At 62.5% G+C, this 19,015-nt stretch overlaps 1 protein-coding gene across 1 annotated transcript in view; it reads left to right on the top strand.

Moving 5' to 3' along the window:
• TBC1D10A (TBC1 domain family member 10A) overlaps positions 1 to 16,768 on the top strand; it is a 20,165-nt gene extending 3,397 nt beyond the window's left edge. Inside the window, exons 2-10 of the mRNA XM_026076578.1 lie at positions 4 to 137; positions 7,006 to 7,105; positions 11,091 to 11,198; positions 12,034 to 12,140; positions 12,822 to 12,936; positions 13,496 to 13,561; positions 13,939 to 14,128; positions 15,185 to 15,339; positions 15,632 to 16,768. Coding sequence (XP_025932363.1) covers positions 4 to 137; positions 7,006 to 7,105; positions 11,091 to 11,198; positions 12,034 to 12,140; positions 12,822 to 12,936; positions 13,496 to 13,561; positions 13,939 to 14,128; positions 15,185 to 15,339; positions 15,632 to 16,024 — 1,368 coding nt within the window. The 3' untranslated portion in view covers positions 16,025 to 16,768. The remainder of the gene's footprint in view (positions 1 to 3; positions 138 to 7,005; positions 7,106 to 11,090; positions 11,199 to 12,033; positions 12,141 to 12,821; positions 12,937 to 13,495; positions 13,562 to 13,938; positions 14,129 to 15,184; positions 15,340 to 15,631) is intronic.
• The last annotated feature ends 2,247 nt before the right edge of the window (positions 16,769 to 19,015 follow it).

Raw genomic sequence — 19,015 nt, 5'->3', positions numbered from 1 at the left:
GAGAGCCTGGCGGCCGAGCCGGGCGGCGACGAGCTCAGCTCCCTCGGCTCCGACTCTGAGGTCAACGGTGGCGGCCCTGAGGAGCGGCGCGTCGACAAGTTCGGCTTCATCGTGGGCAGCCGCAGCACCGAGGGGCCGTGAGTGCCGGGCCGCGACCGGGGCTGGGGCGGGGGCGCTGGGCGGCCTGCGGGGCCGCGGGTAGCGGTACCGGGGCCGGGGAGCGGAGTGGAGGGGGCCGCACCGGTCCTAGCGGGGGGCCTCGAGCCCCGGGCCCCTGGGGAACGGTGCCTGGGGGGCCGCCCGGGAGCTCGGCGGTGCCCCTCAGCGGGGGAAAGGCCCGGCCCGGTGCCCACGGCCTGGCTCGGGTCCCCCTGGCCCCGACTGCCGGGGAGTGGGGGGCAGATGCTGCCCCGCTGTGCCGGCCCGGGCCCGGCGGTGGTCTCCTTTCCCGGGGGCAGCTCCTGCGGGACTGGCGGCCCCGGTGCCTGCGCTGGCGCCTTCCCCGCCTCTCTCGGAGCCACGCTGCGGGCCGCGGCCGCCCCTCGGGGCCGGGTCCCTTCTGAAGGGGAGACGCGTTCCTGACACCCATCAACTCCCTTTGCCTCTGGGCCCTGTTTCACATGCTCTGGCTCTGCACGGCGGCAGTGGCGATGGGCCACTTGGGCCCCCGCACTGGGGCTGTGCAGAGATGGGGAGAGCCTCTGCTGAAAGGATTTTGCCCTAAAGGAGAGCAAAGTAGAAGACAAGCAATAAACATTTCCTCGTGCCTTCCACATTAGCGTGTGAGGCTTGCAAGCGGTGCCCGTGTGTCACCCAGGAGGAGACCCCAGCGTGATGCCCCCGTGGTGCGCTGTGCTGTGCCCCTGCCTGGCGGCATTGCAGCCGGCTCCCCGAAGCCGCTGCGTACAGCGAGCGGTGTGGGGGTGTTGGGGAAGCGCTGCACCTCGAGGAATCCAGAGTTCAGCTGTCAGCCAGCCCAACATCCCACGCAGGCCTGTCTCAAAGCTGGCTTGCAAAACACTGGTGCTCCAAGGCCAGCTTTGGCTCAGTGGCACCAAAATAAAAACAAACTAGTCCCTGTGGCTGGAGAGAAGTGAATTTTGGTCTCTGTTGAGCCTACAAAGAGAGACTCTTGGAAGGCACCAGTGTATGGTGATGTGGAGTTGTTGTTTGTTCCCAGTGCCTCTGTTTAGGCCGCTCCCGACATTGATCTGACGTTGCTCTGAGTGACTGAAGCTTGCTGGGCAGCGTTCCTGTCTCGTGCTGTAAATTGTTTAAATTCTCTTGGGGGAGTCACAGGAGCAGGATGGGAAGGATCCCCTGCCTTTCCCCAGCCTCCTATGCCTTGGTGCCAGCAACTAGCTGTGGACTCTCTGCTGCTCGGGGTTGGGACATCCTGTAGCGTTACTCGTGTCCATGGCCGAGCGTGAGGCTGGAGGAGCAATGCTCCCGGTCTGTGCAGACGGCTCTGCTGCTGCCTGGAGCAGCAGTGGGAGTCGCAATGGGAAAAAAGGCAGCAGAGAAAGTTAGGAGAGCCCCAAAAGCTGTTCCGGCTTTTCCTGTATCTCCTGAGGGAGGAGAGAAGAGGGGAAACGCACAGGGGCTGGAGCAGGCTCAGGGAGAGGCTGAAAGGCAGCGCGTGCCTTTGGCAGGGGGAGGCGCGAGGGAGGAATTGCTGAGCGCTGTAAGTAACGCCAAGGCCTGCTTGCTCCCCTTCCACTCAGTGATGTCAGTGTCTGGTTACCTTGAGGCCTGTTCTCATCCAAGCACTGGATTCCTGCGTATTTTTGGCCATCGACTAACAGGGGAGGCTGTGGCGTTGTTTGGCTCTCCCGGGTGCTGGCTTCCTGCGAGGGAAACTCGTAGGCCGGTCGGGAACATCTGTAGCTGCTGGAAAAGCCAGTGGTTACCGGAGGGGCCACGGCAAGGAGGGGAGGGCGGCTGGTCTCTGCTTGCGGAGGAAGCCGTCAGAGGAGCCTCCAGAAGGGCTCCCGCCCTCCCCTAGCCCCGCGCAGCTGATGGCAGGAGGAAGCGAGGCTGCTGAAGTCAGCTCCGAGCAGCGCCAGGCTTACGGGCGGCCAGCTGGGAGACAGGAGGGCTAGCAGCCCCGCTGGGCCTCCACTGCGGGGCGGTGCTAGTTGCGAGGCACCTTGGAATGTGCCCCGGCCACCCCAGGTCCTGGGGAGCTGGTTTGGCGGCGTGTTTTTCTTCCTGGCAACAATGTTTTTGCAGCGACACCCAGAGAAACGAGGGATCAGACCTGGCTTGGGCAGGTGGCCAAGGTGGCAGCTTGATCCTCTCTATCCGTGGCCTTACCTAGGCCTGGCTCCCCTGCAATTTGCAGCCTTGCAAGACGCTCCCGGATGCCCTTGCGGCCGATGAGAGGCCGGCGTGACAGCTGATCCAGCCTGGCCCCTGGCCAGCAGAACCTAGCTGCTTACCCCCACCCTGGTGCGCGTATTCTTAGCTCGTTTGTGAAGTTCCCCGAAGGTCAGAGGGATGCCGGGGCTGCATGCTGACGTGTCTGAGCACTCGTCCCTGCCTGCCTGCCTGCTCTGGTGTCAGTTGGGCCTCGTGCCTCAGTTTCCCCATCTCTGAGGAGCAAAGCACACCTCCCTCCCCTGTGCAGGAAGCCTTTTTAAACCAGAAGCCTGTGGGTGCTAGTTCTGCTCCCCCAGTGCTGGTGTCTAGGGAGAGAAGCCGCTGAAGGGTTGATTGCTTGGCTGCTGGGCAAGGTGCTTTGCTGTCTCGGTGACAGACCTCTTCTCTGCCTGCTGGGATCATGCTTAGCTAATTCATTTATGCACTTGGTGCTGTACAAAGTGGGAGGCACTTTCCTGGACGGAGGAGCTCTCCTGCCCACGGCGCCTGTAGCTGGAAGTGGCTGGCTTGCACGTGCCCCTCTGAACGAACTGTCGCCTCTCGGGGTGTTTCTGAAGGCGCCAGGGTGGCAGCCCCATTACTCAGGTGGCCTCTGTGCAGACATGAGCGCAGGAGGATGTCGCTGCTGTCATCCAGCAGGTGTGGGCTGTCACTTGTGTTCGGGCTGCTCTGGCTGGGACGTGGTTCCTCCCGATGGCTTTCTTCTGCAGTTGCTTTACAGCCCTTTCTCCTTTGAGGCAAGAACAGCTTCCAGGAACAGTTGCAGCCGATCGGCTTCAATGCTGCTTCCTGCCCCCGGCCCTTCTCCGCACGCTTCTGGTCCGGTGCCACGTGTGCGGCGATACCAGCAGAAGGGGCTGGCTCCCTTCCCTGCCTTGTCACCCCCACTGGATTGGAGGGGGACCCACAGCATCACTGTCCCTTTGGGGGCTCAGCAGGCAGCAGCTCCCCCACATCAGAGCTCCTGGCCCTGGCGGCGAATGGCTGCTTGCAGAGTTGCTTTCGGTATGGTGGCTGCAGACACAGGGCACAGTCATCCAGGGGCCTGAGCTATCATCCTGGGAACCGAGCCTTCCTGCTGGCTCCCGCAGATGCGCTGGGCACGCAGCCCCATCCTGCCATCCCTCAGCGCTCTTACCTGCTCCCCAGCTGGCAGGGAGTGCATAAACAGGAGCACACAGCCTCCCTCCGTGGCCAGCAAAATCAAGGTTCCTCTAGTCAGAAAGGCTTTGGGGAAGAACCGGCAGGGTAAGCAGGACGTCCCAGCACCCTGAACAGGCCCTCTCATACCTCCACGCAGCAGGCTTGCCCGTGCCCTGGAAGTGGGGAATGCTGGGCTCTGGGGCGCAGGCAGGCCCCAGTGCACCCGTTCTCCGGCCAGCCGGGGCGCAGGCTCCTACCTTCTTGCCAAGGAGTCCTTTGCTGCAAGCTCCAGCTGCTTCCGTGCAGGGGAGCTTCTGCCAGCTCCAGTCCACGGCTAGTGGAGCCAGGCTGGATTGGGGGCCCCTCTGCACCAGGCACTGGGCTCCCAGGGATGTGGGCAATAGCAGCCGGTGGCAGTACCCGATTCTGGTTTGCGGTTCTTGCCTCTGCTGCTGTGTTGGGCCTGGTGGCACTGAGAAGGGCTGAGGTGGGGGGGCTGTTGCCCGCAGGGTGGCATGATGCAGAGGAACAGGGCCTGGCCACCCTGCTGGCTGGGGGTGACGCCCTGGCTCTCTGCGTACAGCCCCTAACACAGGAGGCAGGGTGGGAGAGGGGGATCCCTCCAGCCCATCTTGCACGACTCAGCCGTGGGCTGTGACGGCTGGCTGCAGTTCCCCGGCTTGGCCTGGAGCAGAGTGCACCCACTCCGTCCTCTCAGCCTCAGCCATCTGAAATGCCTTTGGTCCTTGCTCTGTGCCTGCTGCCAAGCAGGCATCAGCTGGTAACAGCTTCCAGTCTGGGCTGGCCCAGCTCCAGCGGGACAGCATCCAGATCCTGTATCCAGTGTCCAGAGCTCTTAAGCTTCCCACGCCTCTGAGAGCCCCAGCTCTTCCAGCAGCCCAGGCTCCTCCGGCATGGAGCCAGCGCTTGCTCCAGTCCCTGCGCTCTGCCGTAGCGCTGTGCACTGGGCTGCGCTCGCAGGAGAGCTGCCTTGGCGGGCAGCCGGGGAGCTGGCCATGCTGTGCCCTGCCGGCACTGGGGAAAGTGGGGTGGCTGCGCTGAGCAAGCAGATCCCTTCAGAGCAGGTTTGCTGCTTGAACCGCACTTAAAAACCATTGTGCTTGGCCTGATCTGACCTTGCTGCTGTGGGTGGGACCTTGCAGGGGAAGGGCTTGGGCTGGGAGTGGGGCAGCACTGCCAGCTGGATGTGTCCCATTCAGCCCCAGGGAACTGGGCCAGCTGCACCCTTCCCTGGAGAGCTCGAGGGCTCTCCATGCTGCTTTTTGGCTGTAACAGCTCTTAAGACAGTGTGGTCTGGGTGGAGGCAAAGTTCACTGGCTTGTAGGTCCTCCAGCGATTGCACTGCCCCACAGCAGGCACCCGAGCTGCAGTGGGGCTGGGCACTGTTCAGGGCATTGCCCGTGGCAGCAGGAGCCCAAGGTGCTGGCTTTGCTCTTCCCGATCTGGGTGTGGGGGTCTCTCCCAGGTGGATGCTTGTGCTGCTGTGCTCAGGTTGGAAAGGCTCTGCCTGCTCCTAGGATTGGTGCAGCTGAGCCCAGGCAGCATGTATCACCCCAGCCAGGCCAGATCCACTCCTCTTTCCCCACTGGGGCTGCATGAAGGGACAAGGTGCCACCTTGGGCCACCACCTTTTTGGCAGTGGCTTGAATGGCATCAGAAGTCCTTGTGGGGAATCGATCACCTCCTGCCTCTGTGCACTGTGGAAGAGCTTCAACTTCATTAAAGTGGCCCATCTCTGCTGACGTCTTGAAGAAACTTCTGATCTCCCTAGGATAAGGACGCCAAGGGCCTGGCTGAGCTGTCCCTGCTGCTTGCAGGCCCCAGGGCTTCTGGCATCAAGGGACTCTTGCTGGAGCAAGCTGATGCTCGGGCCCACGTGGTGTTGGGGGCCTGGGGCAGCCAGCTGGGGCTGGGACGTGTGATCTGCTGCAGCCTGGCCATCCTAGAGCTGCCCTGTCATAGCATGGGCGCTGCACCAAGCTATGTGCCACGCATGGCTGGCTCAAGCAGCGCTATGAGCTGTCACCTCTGTTCTCAGCTCCGAGGCTGAAAGGCCTCCACGGGGGCTGCGTCACCCTGGCCCTCTCCTGCAGCTGATAAAAGGGAGAGGATGCCTGGTGTGGCATAAGCGTGTGGTTTTGTGGACTCTGCAGGCTGCGTGGGCCTGCGTGTGCCCGCTCGCGGGAAGCGGAGGCGGGGGAACGAGAGCAGCCTGGCGCTGGAGAGGCCAGGAAGCGCTGCGCTGGGTGAGGCCCTGCCGAGCTGACGTGGTGGCTCTCACTTGAGCAGAAGTGAGAGCTGGGCTGCAGCTCTCGGAGCTGAGCTGGTTTTTATTTCTTGCCATCTCCATGCAGGCTTTGGCTTTGACAGCAGCATCCTGTCTGGCTCGGCAGGGTTAAATTTTATTCCCGATCTAGGCTAAGCTGTTGCTGGAAAACACTTCCCTCCCTCCTGGGGGACCCTCGGCTGGGCTCAGAGCCAGGCTTGAAATAGTGCCAGGCTTTTCGGGTGCGAGTATAACCAGAACTGAGCAGATAACAAAGGCTGGAGTGCCGGGAGCTCAACAGCGGGGCACTTCTCGGAAAAGCCCATTTACAGCAATGCTCCCCCCGTGGGAGGGGGCTGCCCTACGGCTGCAGCTTTCTCCATGTGCAGTGAGTCTCCTCGCATGGGCATCTGAACTTGCTCAGCTTAGCTAATGGCTCTTAACATGCTCCCCTGGTTCCTTGGCTTCCCAGCAAGCCCTTCTTGCTGGACCTGGGTCCCCAGGGTTGCTCTGTCTCTCTGCCTTGCCGCACTGCCGTCCCATTTAATACCGTGGTGGGTGCAGTGCAGGCTGCTCTCCAGACTTGAGAAACTGGGGGGGGACTATGTCAGGATGAGTGCTTCTCTGCTGCTGCCAAACTGAGACTAGTGGGACCCGCTTCTGCGGGCTGTGGCTTGTGCAGCGATCTCGCAGGTGATGAGCACTTCTGGCAGAGAGAGTCAAGTAGCTGCCAAAGTGTCAGCGCTCTTGAGCACGTCCTGTCCCTGCACAGCACTCCCAGGCAGTCCCATCCGACCTCCTGCCCCTGGGCACTGTGCCCAAGGGATGCTGCGGCTGTGGGGATAGAGCCCAGGCCACGATGGGCAGATTTCCCTGGCTCTGACCGGCAGGTTTGCCAGTTCTGGCTCCATCCCTCAGAGCTGTGACTGACGGCTCCTCGCTGTTCGGATCCTGCTGTGGTTCGTGGAGAAGAGCTGCGTGCAAGCTGTGCCGTGGCGAGGTGCATCAGCACCCGCTGATCTCCTTGGTGTTGTGGGGCTGGTACTGTAGATCCAGGGGCAGGTTGGGTCCGAGTGTGCTGCGGGGAGCACGCTGGGGTGCTGCTGGGGACAGGGGTGCTCCTGGGGTGTAGAGAGGGCCAAAGGCAGTGTTTGCTCCTTTGCTGATGGACATCTCTTCCTTTCACCCTGCAGGCTGGAGGAGGTGCCCCTGGAGGTGCTGAGGCAGCGTGAGTCCAAGTGGCTGGATATGCTCAACAACTGGGACAAATGGATGGCCAAAAAGCACAAGAAGGTAGGTGCCTGTAACCACGCTGTCCTCTGGGGCATGGCTAGGGCTGTCTCCCAGGGTCACCGGTGTGGCTGAGCAGGAGGGGGCAGGGAGGGATTTCTGGGTACAGCAATGTTCCCTTGAGGCTTTGGGGCAGTTACCTTGGCCAGTCTGCGTGTCACCAAGTCCCCAGAGGCAAACATTACCTTCAGATGATGATGTTGGCTCAAACAGGCCAGTCCTCCCACCATAAGGAGCCTCACTGGGAGGCAAGTTAGAGGTTGGAACTGAGACTGAAGTTTGCATGTCCACAAGCCAGGCTGCTCCTGCCCACGTCTGTTCAAAGGAATCATCCCATGGCCAGCATCTGCTCCCTGCTGGGCTGGAGACTTCCTAGGGCTCATCTGGCTGCTGCTCTGGCTTGCAGGCAGCCATGGGAATTATTAGGTCATGGAAACTTCTGATCTGAGCATCTTGTAGACCAAAAAAAGCTCAGGGTAGGAAATGTTTGAGCCTGGTGTGTGTGCTGCTGGTCTACAAGGCAGGCCCCACAGGAGACAGATCATCAACCAGATGGGTTGTCCCCATCTCTTGGGTAGCGCTGGCTCAGTCCACACAGGACTGTGCTGGTGTGTTGGGTGCTCCCTGACCTCCTGAGCACAGGAAATGGGCAGAGATGAGATGCAACAGTGCTTGGGTTGCTGCAGTGTGTCTGTTGGAAGCAACGAGGCTGCTGGCTGGTGGGCCAGCCATGTCAGAGTGGCTGGAGGGCCTCCTTCTCCCCTCTTCCTGCTGGCAGTGCCTCTTGGCACTGCTCTGCACACCGTGCTCCCCGCCAGAGCAGCCTGCCATGCCTGTGTCACTCCTGGAGCACTGTCCCTGCTCAGTGCGTGGTGAACAACTGAGAATCCCTCCATTTCTTGGCTGCTTGCACTGGATTTCTGAGAGCTTTTCAGGATATGGCAGATGGGCAGTTTGTTCTGCAGACAGCTTCCACCGCTCTCCGTGTGGTCTTCTGCAAGGCAGTGTGGTCTCCAGACTGGGATGAATTATTCCAGACGCCCTATCTCTGGCAGGGGAGCTCCCCTGTGTTTGTGCTGAGGTCCTGTGGTGCTGCTGTGATGTGTGGTCTGTCTTGCAGCAAAATCGGTGCCTGGACTCCTGGGCGACTGAGCTGGAGCCCCTGAGGTCTGCCTCCAGAGAGCTGCTCCTTGCCTGGGGTGCCATGACTGGCCTGCCTGTGCAGGGCCGTTAGGGAGGGTGCTGGGCCTGACCTTAGGCTGCTCTTGACAGTCCCTTCACCAAGCTAAAATGAGCCTGGCTGCTTTCATACTAAGCCATGCAGTTCAGCTCCTGGCGCTGCTGCTCCAGAGGAGCTCCCCATGCCCCAGAACCCCCCACCCCCATTGCTTTTCCATCTCCTGTTGCTTGGGGTTGGCTAATGGCCCAGGGATCTCTTGGGCAGGTTGGGGCTGAGCTTTGGGCCAGCTCCTTTCAGGCCTGGGCATGCACTAGCTCGCCCCTGCATAGCCCCAGGATCCTGAAACTCTCCATCCCTGGTCAGGATCCCACCAGAGCCATGACCCCATGTTCCTCATGTAGTTGACAGCTGCCAACACCATGTGATGGTCCTTTCCAGCCAGGCTGGAGAAGGGCAGATATGAGCAAGTGGGTCCTGCCTCTCCCACTGCTCTCCAGGGGCTGGCACTGTTCCAGGTGCTCTTTGCTTTTGGCATCCTTCAGGCCAGGTTTGTCCACAGTTCCCCAGAAGGGCACGGTGGGATCCTGGGGACCAGGTACTCTGTATCCCCAGTGCGGGGGCAATGGCAGGACCCCGTGCAAAGTCAGTGTGGCTGAGTTGGCTTAGCCAAGGGCCTCACCTGTGCAGGGGAGCAATGTCCTGTGCCGAGGACTTGGCTGGTCCCCAAGTGCTGCCTGCTGCGGCCTGGCTCGTCCTCCCACTTGGCCCTGGCCATGCTGAGCCCAGCCAGCTGGAGAGGCTGCCAAACCAAAGCCACTCTTGCTCCCAGCAACGGGGTTTCCTTCCTGCCCACTTGGCCAGCAAGAAGGGGAGCCGGCTTGAAAAGGAGCTGTCAGCGGTGGAGGAGCTGCCTGCAGCCGCCCTGGGCATTGCCCGCTGCGTTTCCTGTTAGCACAAAGGCCTTGCGGGGACTGGGGCCTGCCCTGGTAAACAGCGGTGCTGCAGGGAGAGAGCACAGGCCATTCCAGGAATGCGTGTGTGGGGCTGGTACATGGCATTATGGCCACCATGCATCAGGCTGCTTGGAAACACAAATACCCACTACCAGGTTACACTGGCAAAAGCGGAAAATGAGCTCTGGCCAGTCAGGAGAGGCCCACGACCGCTAGTGCTGAGCAGAGAGCTGGGGCTGGAGTGGGTTGGCTGGTGCTCTGGCTCCCTGCCAACCTGTCATCAAGGCTGTCTGGGGCTTCCCGCTGCTCTTTGGGAAGGTGGCCATGTCCGGGAGCGAACCTGGCTCCTGGTCTGCCCTGCAGGACGGCGGAGCAGGGAGGCCTTGGGAGCCATCAGCTGTGGCTCACAGAGCCCTGGCACATCTTGGGTACTTGGCACATTGCCCGCAGGTGGGGACACGAGGCACAGAGGCTGTGGCACGTGCTGGGTTTTTGCAGAGCTTTATGCTGAGCAGCTGTGCTGAAGCACAGGTCTCGTTGGTCCCTACTTTGCTGCGAGCCCTGGCTGAGGACTTGGAGCTGGCACTGCTGCTTCCCCAGGAGCAGCGGGGTTGGAAGAGGACATCCTGGGGCCTCTGGGTTCCGTGCCTGTGCTGCCAGCGCTCTGGGGCTATGCTCAACTGGCAGCAGCCTGCCAGGGCATGGGGCCGAGGCAGCTTGCAGGTACATCCCAGCTGGCAGCCTGGCAATGCTTTCGGGGTCAATGTTCCACTGATCCACTTGGTTTCTTTGAGACCTTCACAGCACCCCACAGTCCTCTCTGGAGAGCCTGTCGTGGGCTGTGGCAGCGGCCTGCTGGCCACGTTCCTGCCCCACACTGTGGCTCTGGGGAAGGACATGGCCTGGCTCTGACCTGCTGGGGCACTGGCGGTGGCAGGGTTAAGTGAGCTACGCTCCCTGCTGCAGGGTTGGCATGTGCGCTGCCCTGCCTGGACTTTGGTCCTGGCCTGTGCCCTGTGCCAAGGAAACCTGGAGCTGATTGTAGGCATGGAGCTGGCCCGAGGGGCCTCACAGGCCAGCCCTGCTTGGAGCTGGGGCCCCTGGGGTTAGGCCTGCTCTTTTGTCCAGGGTGCATGGGTGGAAAGGCTGAGGCGCTCAGCAGGGCGCGTCTCCCCGATCTGCACAGCCACCCTGACGTTTGGGCCTGATGGGCGATGCTGGGGGGCCGAGGAGCTCTCTCCTCTGTCAGCTGCCCCTGCATTGCCCTGCCCCAGGAGCAGGGCAGCAGAGAGCTCACTTGCGCTGCTCCCCTGCATCCCTGGTGCTTCCCATGGGCCGTGTCTAGATGGGGAGGAAACCACACTCTCCCCACCTTGGCTCTGGATTTGCTTTTCCAGCCTTAAGTGGCATCGTGCTTTCAGGCAGAGCTGGGCTTTTTTGGAGCTGTTTGCAAGGTGCAAGCCCTTGGCTCAGCTCCTAGCACGCATCTCCAGCTCCCTCTTGCTGCTCTGGCTGGCATCCAGGCTGCTGTGCTGGGGAGAAGAGTGTGAGCAGACCCCAGGCTGCCTGGCCACACGTTTGCCCTGAGATCCCTAGGGGCTCTAAATACAGGGCCACGTGCCATCCCTGTTGGTCTGTGCAGCACCAGCCACCTTTGTGGTACCCGTGGCTGGGCATCCTTTCTGCTGGGATGTGAGGACATGTCCCCTTGTCGGACACGGGGAGGCAGCAGCTGGCCAGCCTGCCGCTGCGGTGCGATCCCCGGCTGGCTGGGTCTGGCTGCCGTCTTGCTCCAGGGACCTCTTTGCCCTGCGTTGCTCCCCTCTTGATGGCTGCGCGTTGCTCTCCCCCGCAGATCCGGCTGCGGTGCCAGAAGGGGATCCCACCCTCGCTGAGGGGCCGTGCCTGGCAGTACCTCTCCGGGAGCAAAGTCAAACTGGAGCAGAATGTCGGCAAATTCGATGTAAGCCCGGCCACGGTCCTTCCCACACCTGAACCTCCTTGGAGGGGATGCTGGTGGGACTGGGGGTGCGCTGGAATGCTTGGCTCCTGCTCTCTCCAGGGTTGAGGTGTCTGCTGGGGTCCTGAATGCTGCCTGGGGGCAAGGGGTCCTGCTTGCCCCAGTGGGACCCGCAAATGCATCTTGAGGCCAACCAGGTGGGAATGACACGTCCACGTCTGTGCTGCTGCATGGCCCCCTCCTCTCCCTGGCTTTGGGGTTCCCCCTTGCCTCTCTAGGCCTCACAACACCCCTTCTCATTTTCAGCCTGCAGCCAGGGGCTCTGGGGAAGGCGATCGGCAAGGGAATGGGGCCACACTGCTCTGGGTGAGATGGAGCAGAACATACCACCCTGTACGGCACTGCTCACCCTGCCCTGCAGCAGGGACTGGGTCCCCAATCTCGGCCCGCACGTTTTGGCAGCCCTTGCCTTGGGACTGGGTGTGCTGGGCTGTGCCAGCACACGAGGGGTCTTTGGCCTGCAGGAGAAATAGCCCCTGGGAGAGCTGGCTTGGGGCAGGGGCACATGCGTCCTGCCAGCAGCCCCAGGCCAGTGTGGCGGCTGAGCGGCAGAGGTGGAGCAGGCGTGTGGGGCTGGGGAGGCCCGTGGTGCCCAGCCTTTGGCAGGGCTTGCTGGGCCGGGCTGTGACCTGCCAGGGCTTGTGTGCAGGGCAGGGCCAGGCCTGGCCTCATGGCCGCTCTGCTAGCTGCCTTCTCCTTACCGTAGACCCTGCATGCTGGCATGGTGGTGCAGCAGGCCTGGCAGCACCAAGGTTCATCTGAGCCCTCTCTTCCCCAGGAGCTGGATCTCCTCACGGGAGACCCCAAGTGGTTGGACGTGATCGAGCGGGATCTCCATCGGCAGTTCCCTTTTCATGAGATGTTTGTCTCACGCGGAGGCCATGGGTAAGTGGAGCTGCCTCACGTCCAGTCCTCAGCAGCCGATGGACCGGCACCTTGTGGCACATGGTGTCTGTCCCAGCTTGCAGAGCCACGCTCGATTCCTTGTGCAGTGTCACCCTATCTCGCACCCCCAACTCGCAGGGCATCCTCAGGGACTCCAGGTGTGGGCTGAGAACAGGTCAACTTTCCAGGCGCTTGGTTCCTGGGTCACTGCCATCAGCACCAGCTCTGAAACTCCAGCAGGGTGGGCATTGCTGCAGCAGGAAGGCAGATGGTGTAGGATGGAGATGACCGATCATGGTTTCTGCGTCACCTGAGAAAAGCAGAGCGTGGCAGGTCCCTGCATGTCTGCACCCCTGTGCTTGCAGCCAGCTCTCTGCCTGGCCGTGGCTGCCTGAGAGATCCTTTCCCCCACCCTGAGCCAGCATCCCTAGCGGGAGCAGCAGCACTGAGAGACGGATTGGCTCCCTGCCCCATATGTTGGGACTCTGCCAGGGCATTTCTGCAGCCTGTGGGAGCTGCTAGTTTGGCTGGGAGCAAAGCAAGGCTTTCGGTCAGGCTCCATCTTTGGACTCTTCCCGGAGACCCACCAAGGGCTGCCTGTCCCTAGGCTCTGTGGGGGGAGGCTGTTGGGCTCTGTCCATGCTACCTCTCCACTTCTCCCTTGCTCCGGTGTCTTTGCAGGCAGCAGGACCTGTTTCGGGTGCTGAAGGCCTACACGCTGTACCGCCCGGAGGAGGGCTACTGCCAGGCCCAGGCCCCTATCGCTGCTGTGCTGCTCATGCACATGCCAGCTGAGGTATGAGCACACGGTCAGGAGGATAGGCAGCCCTGGGGAGACACGGCAGCTAGAGACCTGGGACTGGTGGGAGGGTGCAGGACGCTTTGGGGTGGTGCCGTGGAAGCAGAGGCACCTGCTGATGGGCAGGGTGCTCACAGCACCGCCTGAGCCAAGCTCCAGGCTCCCACTCCCTGTGTCTGTGGACCTGGGGGCTGCCCAAGTGTCTCCCTGCTCAGGGTAACTGAGGCTGCGTTTGCAGCATAGGGTGCTTTATGGAGCACCCTTCCTTCAGCATCCTCTCCTGCTGAGACCAGAACAGAGGTGGGTGAACCCCTACGCTGCCTCCTCACGCATGCCTGGGACGTGATGCCCAGCCTGGCTTGTGCGACCAGTTTGCCCCAAAGCTCGGCCAGTGCAGGGAAGTGCCCTTCAGCCCAGGTGTGCTCTGCCTCCTCCTGCCAGAGCAGAGTCTCCTTCTCCCTCTCTCTTGTCCCTTGGAGCAAGGTGGGGACTGCAGGGTTGCCCCCAGGGGCACAGGAGGCGTCTGGGCGCTCACCCGCTGTGTCTCGGCTTGCAGCAAGCGTTCTGGTGCCTGGTGCAGATCTGCGAGAAGTACCTCCCTGGCTACTACAGTGAGAAGCTGGTGAGTGAAGGGCTGGCAACGCCTTTGGGGGTGGCAGGGGCTGGAACTGTCTGCAGGCCACGAGCTCCCCCAGTTCCTTACCCCAGTGGAAGAAGGGGCACAGAGGGGAGCGCTCCCATGGGCTCCATGTGGTGCCAGGGCCCCATTGGCACTCAGCAGTGAGGGATGGGAGGGTCAGTGTGTCTTCGCTGCTGGCATCCATGGGGCACAGCTCCAGTCCCTTAACCTGACCTGGAGATTATTCTGCTCTTCCTCTCGGTCTGGGGTGCTGGGGCGAGAGCTGAGCACTGGGGACCTGACCCCTGGGGCGAGGGGTGCGCTGGGAGCTGGGGCTAACCCGCTCGCTGTGGAGCTCAGTGCTGATGCTGTCCCTGCAGGAGGCCATTCAGCTGGATGGGCAGATCCTCTTCTCCCTGCTGCATAAGGTCTCGCCTGTGGCCTACAAACACCTGAGCAAGCAGAAGATCGACCCCATCCTCTACATGACAGAGTGGTTCATGTGCGCCTTCTCCCGCACACTGCCCTGGAGCTCTGTGCTGCGCGTCTGGGACATGTTCTTCTGCGAAGGTAGGAGCTATTCCTTGCCGTGCTCCTCTTCCTGATGGGGTTTTAGCTACAGCGTGGCAGGGGGCAGAGATGCCCTCCTCCTTTGGTGTCCCTGTGCCCATGGGCAGTCGGCAAGCCCCCCAGGCCCAAGGAGGGCACTCGTGGTTGCAGCCAGAGCACTGCGACGGGTGGCTGGCTGCTTGCTTGTGTCTGGCAAGTGGGAGCAGGTGAAGGTTTGAGGAAACTGTGCTCCTGGCGTAGAGACCAAGCTGTGTATGTGGGGTCTGGTGGGGAGCTAGAGGGCACATTCATGTCTGTCTTAATACACAGAGGCTGTAATCTGCTCTGGACCCCGAATGCCATCTTTTGTCCTGACTGTTAGCAGAATGAGGACTGCATCCCCCCACGTGCTGTGTCCCAGTGCTGCCTGGGTACTGACAGCCCCCACTCAGCTTTGCCTTCCCTTGCTCCGCTCCTTCCCAGGCTGGGGTTGCTCCTCTGCAGCAGATGGTGTAGTGCAGGGTCTGTCCTGTGCCCAGTGCATTCAGCAGGTCACTGCGGTGCTGGTGCCCTGGCCTCCCAGCCTGGGGTTGGGGAGCAGCTCTTACAGGGAAGTGCCCCAGCACATGCAATTCCCTGGTTGTCTCCAGCTGAGTATCCCCAAGCAAGCCTGAACTCGGAGCGGCTCTTGGATGCTTCCTGGTACGCAGTGAGAGCAGCTGCTCCTGGGATCAGCACAGCTCCAGGCACCATGTTACAGGCAGAGCAGCTGCTGCTGGGGCCCAGATGGGCTGCAGGATCCATCCAACATTTGGCTGGGATTAAGGGGAGCTTGGTGCACATAAGACTGGGACAGCAGGGCAGACCTACACCTGGAGTGTCCCTTTGCCTCAGCAGCCGCCCCAGCACACCACAAGGCTGAGCAGACTGTGTCATATCATGCTCGGTCCATGGTTGTCATCGGGCCTGTTGGGAGGTCCTTGGGAAAGAAGGCTGCACAGAAGCTTCAGACAGGATGTGGTGGCAGTGTCACCCCCTCCCTGCTGGTGCCTCGCTGCCTCACCTCCCCCCTTCCAGGGGTGAAGATCATCTTCCGGGTTGGCCTTGTGCTGCTCAAACACACTCTGGGCTCCTCGGACAAGCTCAAGTCCTGCCAGGGCCAGTATGAGACCATGGAGAGACTGCGAGCCCTCAGCCCCAAGATCATGCAGGAGACCTTCCTGGTTCAGGAGGTGAGGTGCTGGGGAGGGGGGGGAACCCAGTCCACCCACTAGGCTGGACTGCCCCTTGGTGGGCAGAGCTTGCACAGTGCAATGGCAGGGGTTCCTGGGCACCTGCCCCAAAAGGCCTGGCTTAGGAGTCGGTTCTGTCCAGGGGTGGTATCCCGCACACTGCCAGAGCAGCTCCACTGCAGAGCCAACCCCCTGTGGCACTGTTGCTGTTCGGTCCCCGTCAGGCTGGGGTGGCCTTCAGAGGCCTGTGTCACGGGGAGATGCTGATGGCACGAGTCTCTGTCCCTGCCAGGTCATCGAGCTGCCTGTGACGGAGCGGCAGATCGAGCGGGAGCACCTGATCCAGCTGAAGAAGTGGCGGGAGATGCACGGGGAGCTGCAGTGCAAGTCCCCCCCGCGCCTCCACGGTGCCAAGGCCATCAGCGACGCAGAGCCCCCCACCCGCAAGGCACTGGAGCCCGTGCCCTCCATCATCGTTCCCCCCGGGCCAGCCCCCGTGCCCAAAGCCCGCAAGAGCAAGGAGAAGAGCCGAGAAAAGAGCCTGGGTGGTCCCGCCACTGGCCCCGGAGCTGAGGGCAACGGGGTGCCCGTCTCCACCCGGGAGCTCCTTCACCCCCAGGTCTCCCCCCACCACCAGTCCAAGGAGAGTCTGAGCTCCCGGGAGAGTGAGGACACGTATTTGTAGGGCCGGCACGTTGCTGGGCCCGCACACCCCGGGCAGGCCGGGCTCAGCTGGGCTGTGCACGTGCCTGGGCTGAAGGACACTATTCCCTCCACAGTCGAGGGAGGGAGGGGAAGGGGGCTGTGTGTGGGGACCTGTGGGGCCTGATGGCCTGGGGCCTCTGGGCTGGAGGGATGCAGATGGGCTGATGCCCTGCGGGGCTGGGCTGGCTGCTATGGGACTGTGGGGGTGCAGGGACCACAGGGGCACCCACTCAGGGCAGATGAGCTGTGGTCCCACAGGGCCATCTGTGGGAGCTCAGCCAGGCATGTGCTGACAGCAGGCCACACTCTGCCCTGGGTGCTGTGCTGTCCCCACCCTGGCAGGGTGCTGGCACTGCGAGTGGTGGGAGCCCTGGCATGAGGTGTGGAGGGCCATGGGGTGGCTGAGCCACCCGAGCTCCTGTGCTGCTCAGGGGCTAGGCTGTCCCTCGGGATGTTCTCCCATCCTAGAGCTGTCCCATCACCCTCCCCAGCCCCTCAACCCATGTCCCGCAGGGTCCCTCCTGCAGTCACTGGTCCCTGGGCTTTATCCTGCCAAGCTCATGCTGGTTGGGGCAGACCCCAGACCCAATTCCCAAGCACTTGTGCCTCATACAGCAGGACTGGGGGTACGTGAGGAGCTGGGGGGACTGGCCGCCCTGCTCCTCTTTATCTAGCGAGGATGTATTAAGCTGTAGCCCAATATGTAGTACCGAATTTACCTATTCACTGAGCCTATTTATTGTTCCTCGGTGGCAGCAACGCTTGCAGGACAGAGGCTGAGGCTGGGAGCTGCGGATGGGGTTTGCGAGAGGCAGCAGAGTTGAGTGCCAGACGGTGACTGCGGGTCCCTGGGCTCCTGTGGCGTGGAGCAGTGCTGGCCTCGCCACCAGGCTGGGGCTGCGGCGATGCCTTGCCCGCAGGAGAGCGCTAATGGTGCTGGGCCTTTGCTTGCGGCCGCGTCTCCCTGCGGGAAGGAAGCGCCCCTGGGCTGGGGCTCTCGCGTTGCCCCCCTGCTGCAGCCCTGCCTGTGCTGGTGGCTGCAGCGCTGCCACCCTGCAGGCTGCGGCGGAGGGGAGGTGTAGGGTGGCCCGTCAGGTGCTCGCGGCCCCATCCCTTGCTTGCGCACATAACCACCTTCCTTGGCCGGGTGCCCCCGGGTGCAGCGCTGGCAGGGGCTCCCCCCCTCTCACACACACACACGCACACTCTCTCTCTCTCTCTCTCTCTCTCTCTCTCTCTCTCTCTCTCTCTCTCTCTCTCTCTCCCCCTCTCTCTCCAAGGGCTGGGGGCGACTTTGTAAAATAAAGTGGTAAAAATCATTTTGTACAAAGGGTAAATAAAGCAGGATTGTGTAAAGGTGCAGCATGTGCAGCTCCCTGGGCCTGTGCTGGGTCCCCCCATCTCCCATGCCTTTTCTGGGCCCCCCCAGCACCAGCTGGGGCTGGCGTGGCACGGCGGCAGCGCTGCCTGGGCAGGCAGTGAGCCCCCAGGTCTTCTGCATGGGGCTCTGCTGCCCTCAGCCCTGCATCCCTGCAGGGACACCAGGCAGGTTGAGCAAGTCGCTGTGAGTCCCTGGGCAGATGAACTGTCCCCGAGCCCAGCGGTGATGCATAGCCAGGCCCCTTCCTGCTCATGGGCTGCCGAGGCAGAGTGACCGCAAGCTGCCGTGCCGCACCGGCCTCGCTGTCTCTCAACTGACTGGCTGGGCTGCCCTGCCCCAGGCGAGTGACGTCCCCTGGGGCTGCTGCTGCTCGACTGTGAATAGTTGAGCTGAGACCTGCTGCGCTCGTGACTGCCCTCCTGCTCCACAGCAGGGGCTGTCTCCAACCTTGGCCATGCCGAGGCCGTGGGTGCTGGCTAAGCTGGGATAACCCAGGCAGCCTGGAATGCCGCCCTCTGAAACCCGACTGTGGCGGGGGCTGTGCAGGCAGCACGAAGCGCCATTCCCAAAGCCTGGTATTGCACCCGCACTCAAGCTCTGCCACGCAGTTACAGGGGACGTCCCCCGGGGCCGAGCGCATCAGCACAGGGGGACAAGGCGGTGCCGGGGGTGAACCGAGCCGCTTTGGAAATGTGGGAGAAGGCAGGTGCCGCCATGCCCAGCACTTCTGCACCAGCAGCACTGGGCAGGCAGGGGCTGGCCCCCGCTCCGGCACAGCCTCCCCAGCAGCTTTTGGGGGACGAGGTGTCCCCCAGGCTGCAGGAGGGCTGGAACCTGCGGCCGTGGGGTGGGAAATCCCCCCCGTGTCTGCTGTGGGGTTGCAGCGGCCACTGAGATCTCTGCCCTTTCCAATTTCACAGGCACCGTTATTTTTTTCTCCAGGTTTCCCTCAAATTCCCAGGGAAAAATAGGTGCRTGAAATTTTCCCGCTGCCTGAACAGCTTCCGAGCTGAGGTTCAAAATGCCATCGGCACCGAGCCTCATCCTCAAAGGCGGCCCGCGCGTTTCGAAGGAGCGACGTGCCGGCCGCAGGGATTTGCACTGATTTACCCCGTGACACCCCACAGCTCTCCCTGCCACGCGCTGCCCGTGCCCAAGTGGTTTCTCCCTCCCTGTGATTCCAGCAGGCCGTAATTTGGCAGAAAGCTCAATTCCCCCCCCCCCCGTAAAATCTTTTTTCCGGTGAGAAGCGGTCGCAGGAAAGGACCTGCTGAATTTCCGCTCTGCAGCTTTGACACCCCCAGCTGCCCCGGCCTCTCCCCGGGGCCGGGTAAATCCCCGGTTCCCGCACGCCCAGCCTGCGCGGCAGTGACTCCCCGCGGCGCGTCCCGGGGGACACCGGTGCCTCGCTGTGCTGGCGGGGCAGGACGTGGGGCAGAGCCCCCCCGGTTCGCAGCGGCGCCCGGTGGCGGCAGCGCGGGGCGAGGTGGCTCCGGCGAGAGCCCCCAAATCTCGGCAGTTTGCCGCCGGGGCAGCCGGGCTCCGGGTCGGGCGGGCGCGGGCACCGCGGGGCTCCCGTCCAGCCGCTTC

Source organism: Apteryx rowi, unplaced genomic scaffold, assembly GCF_003343035.1.
Source record: "Apteryx rowi isolate R43461 unplaced genomic scaffold, aptRow1 scaffold_434, whole genome shotgun sequence".
Classification (NCBI taxonomy): Eukaryota; Metazoa; Chordata; class Aves; order Apterygiformes; family Apterygidae; genus Apteryx; species Apteryx rowi.
The sequence above is the reverse complement of the archived record's forward strand: the minus strand, read 5'-3'. Positions and strand labels throughout refer to the sequence as shown.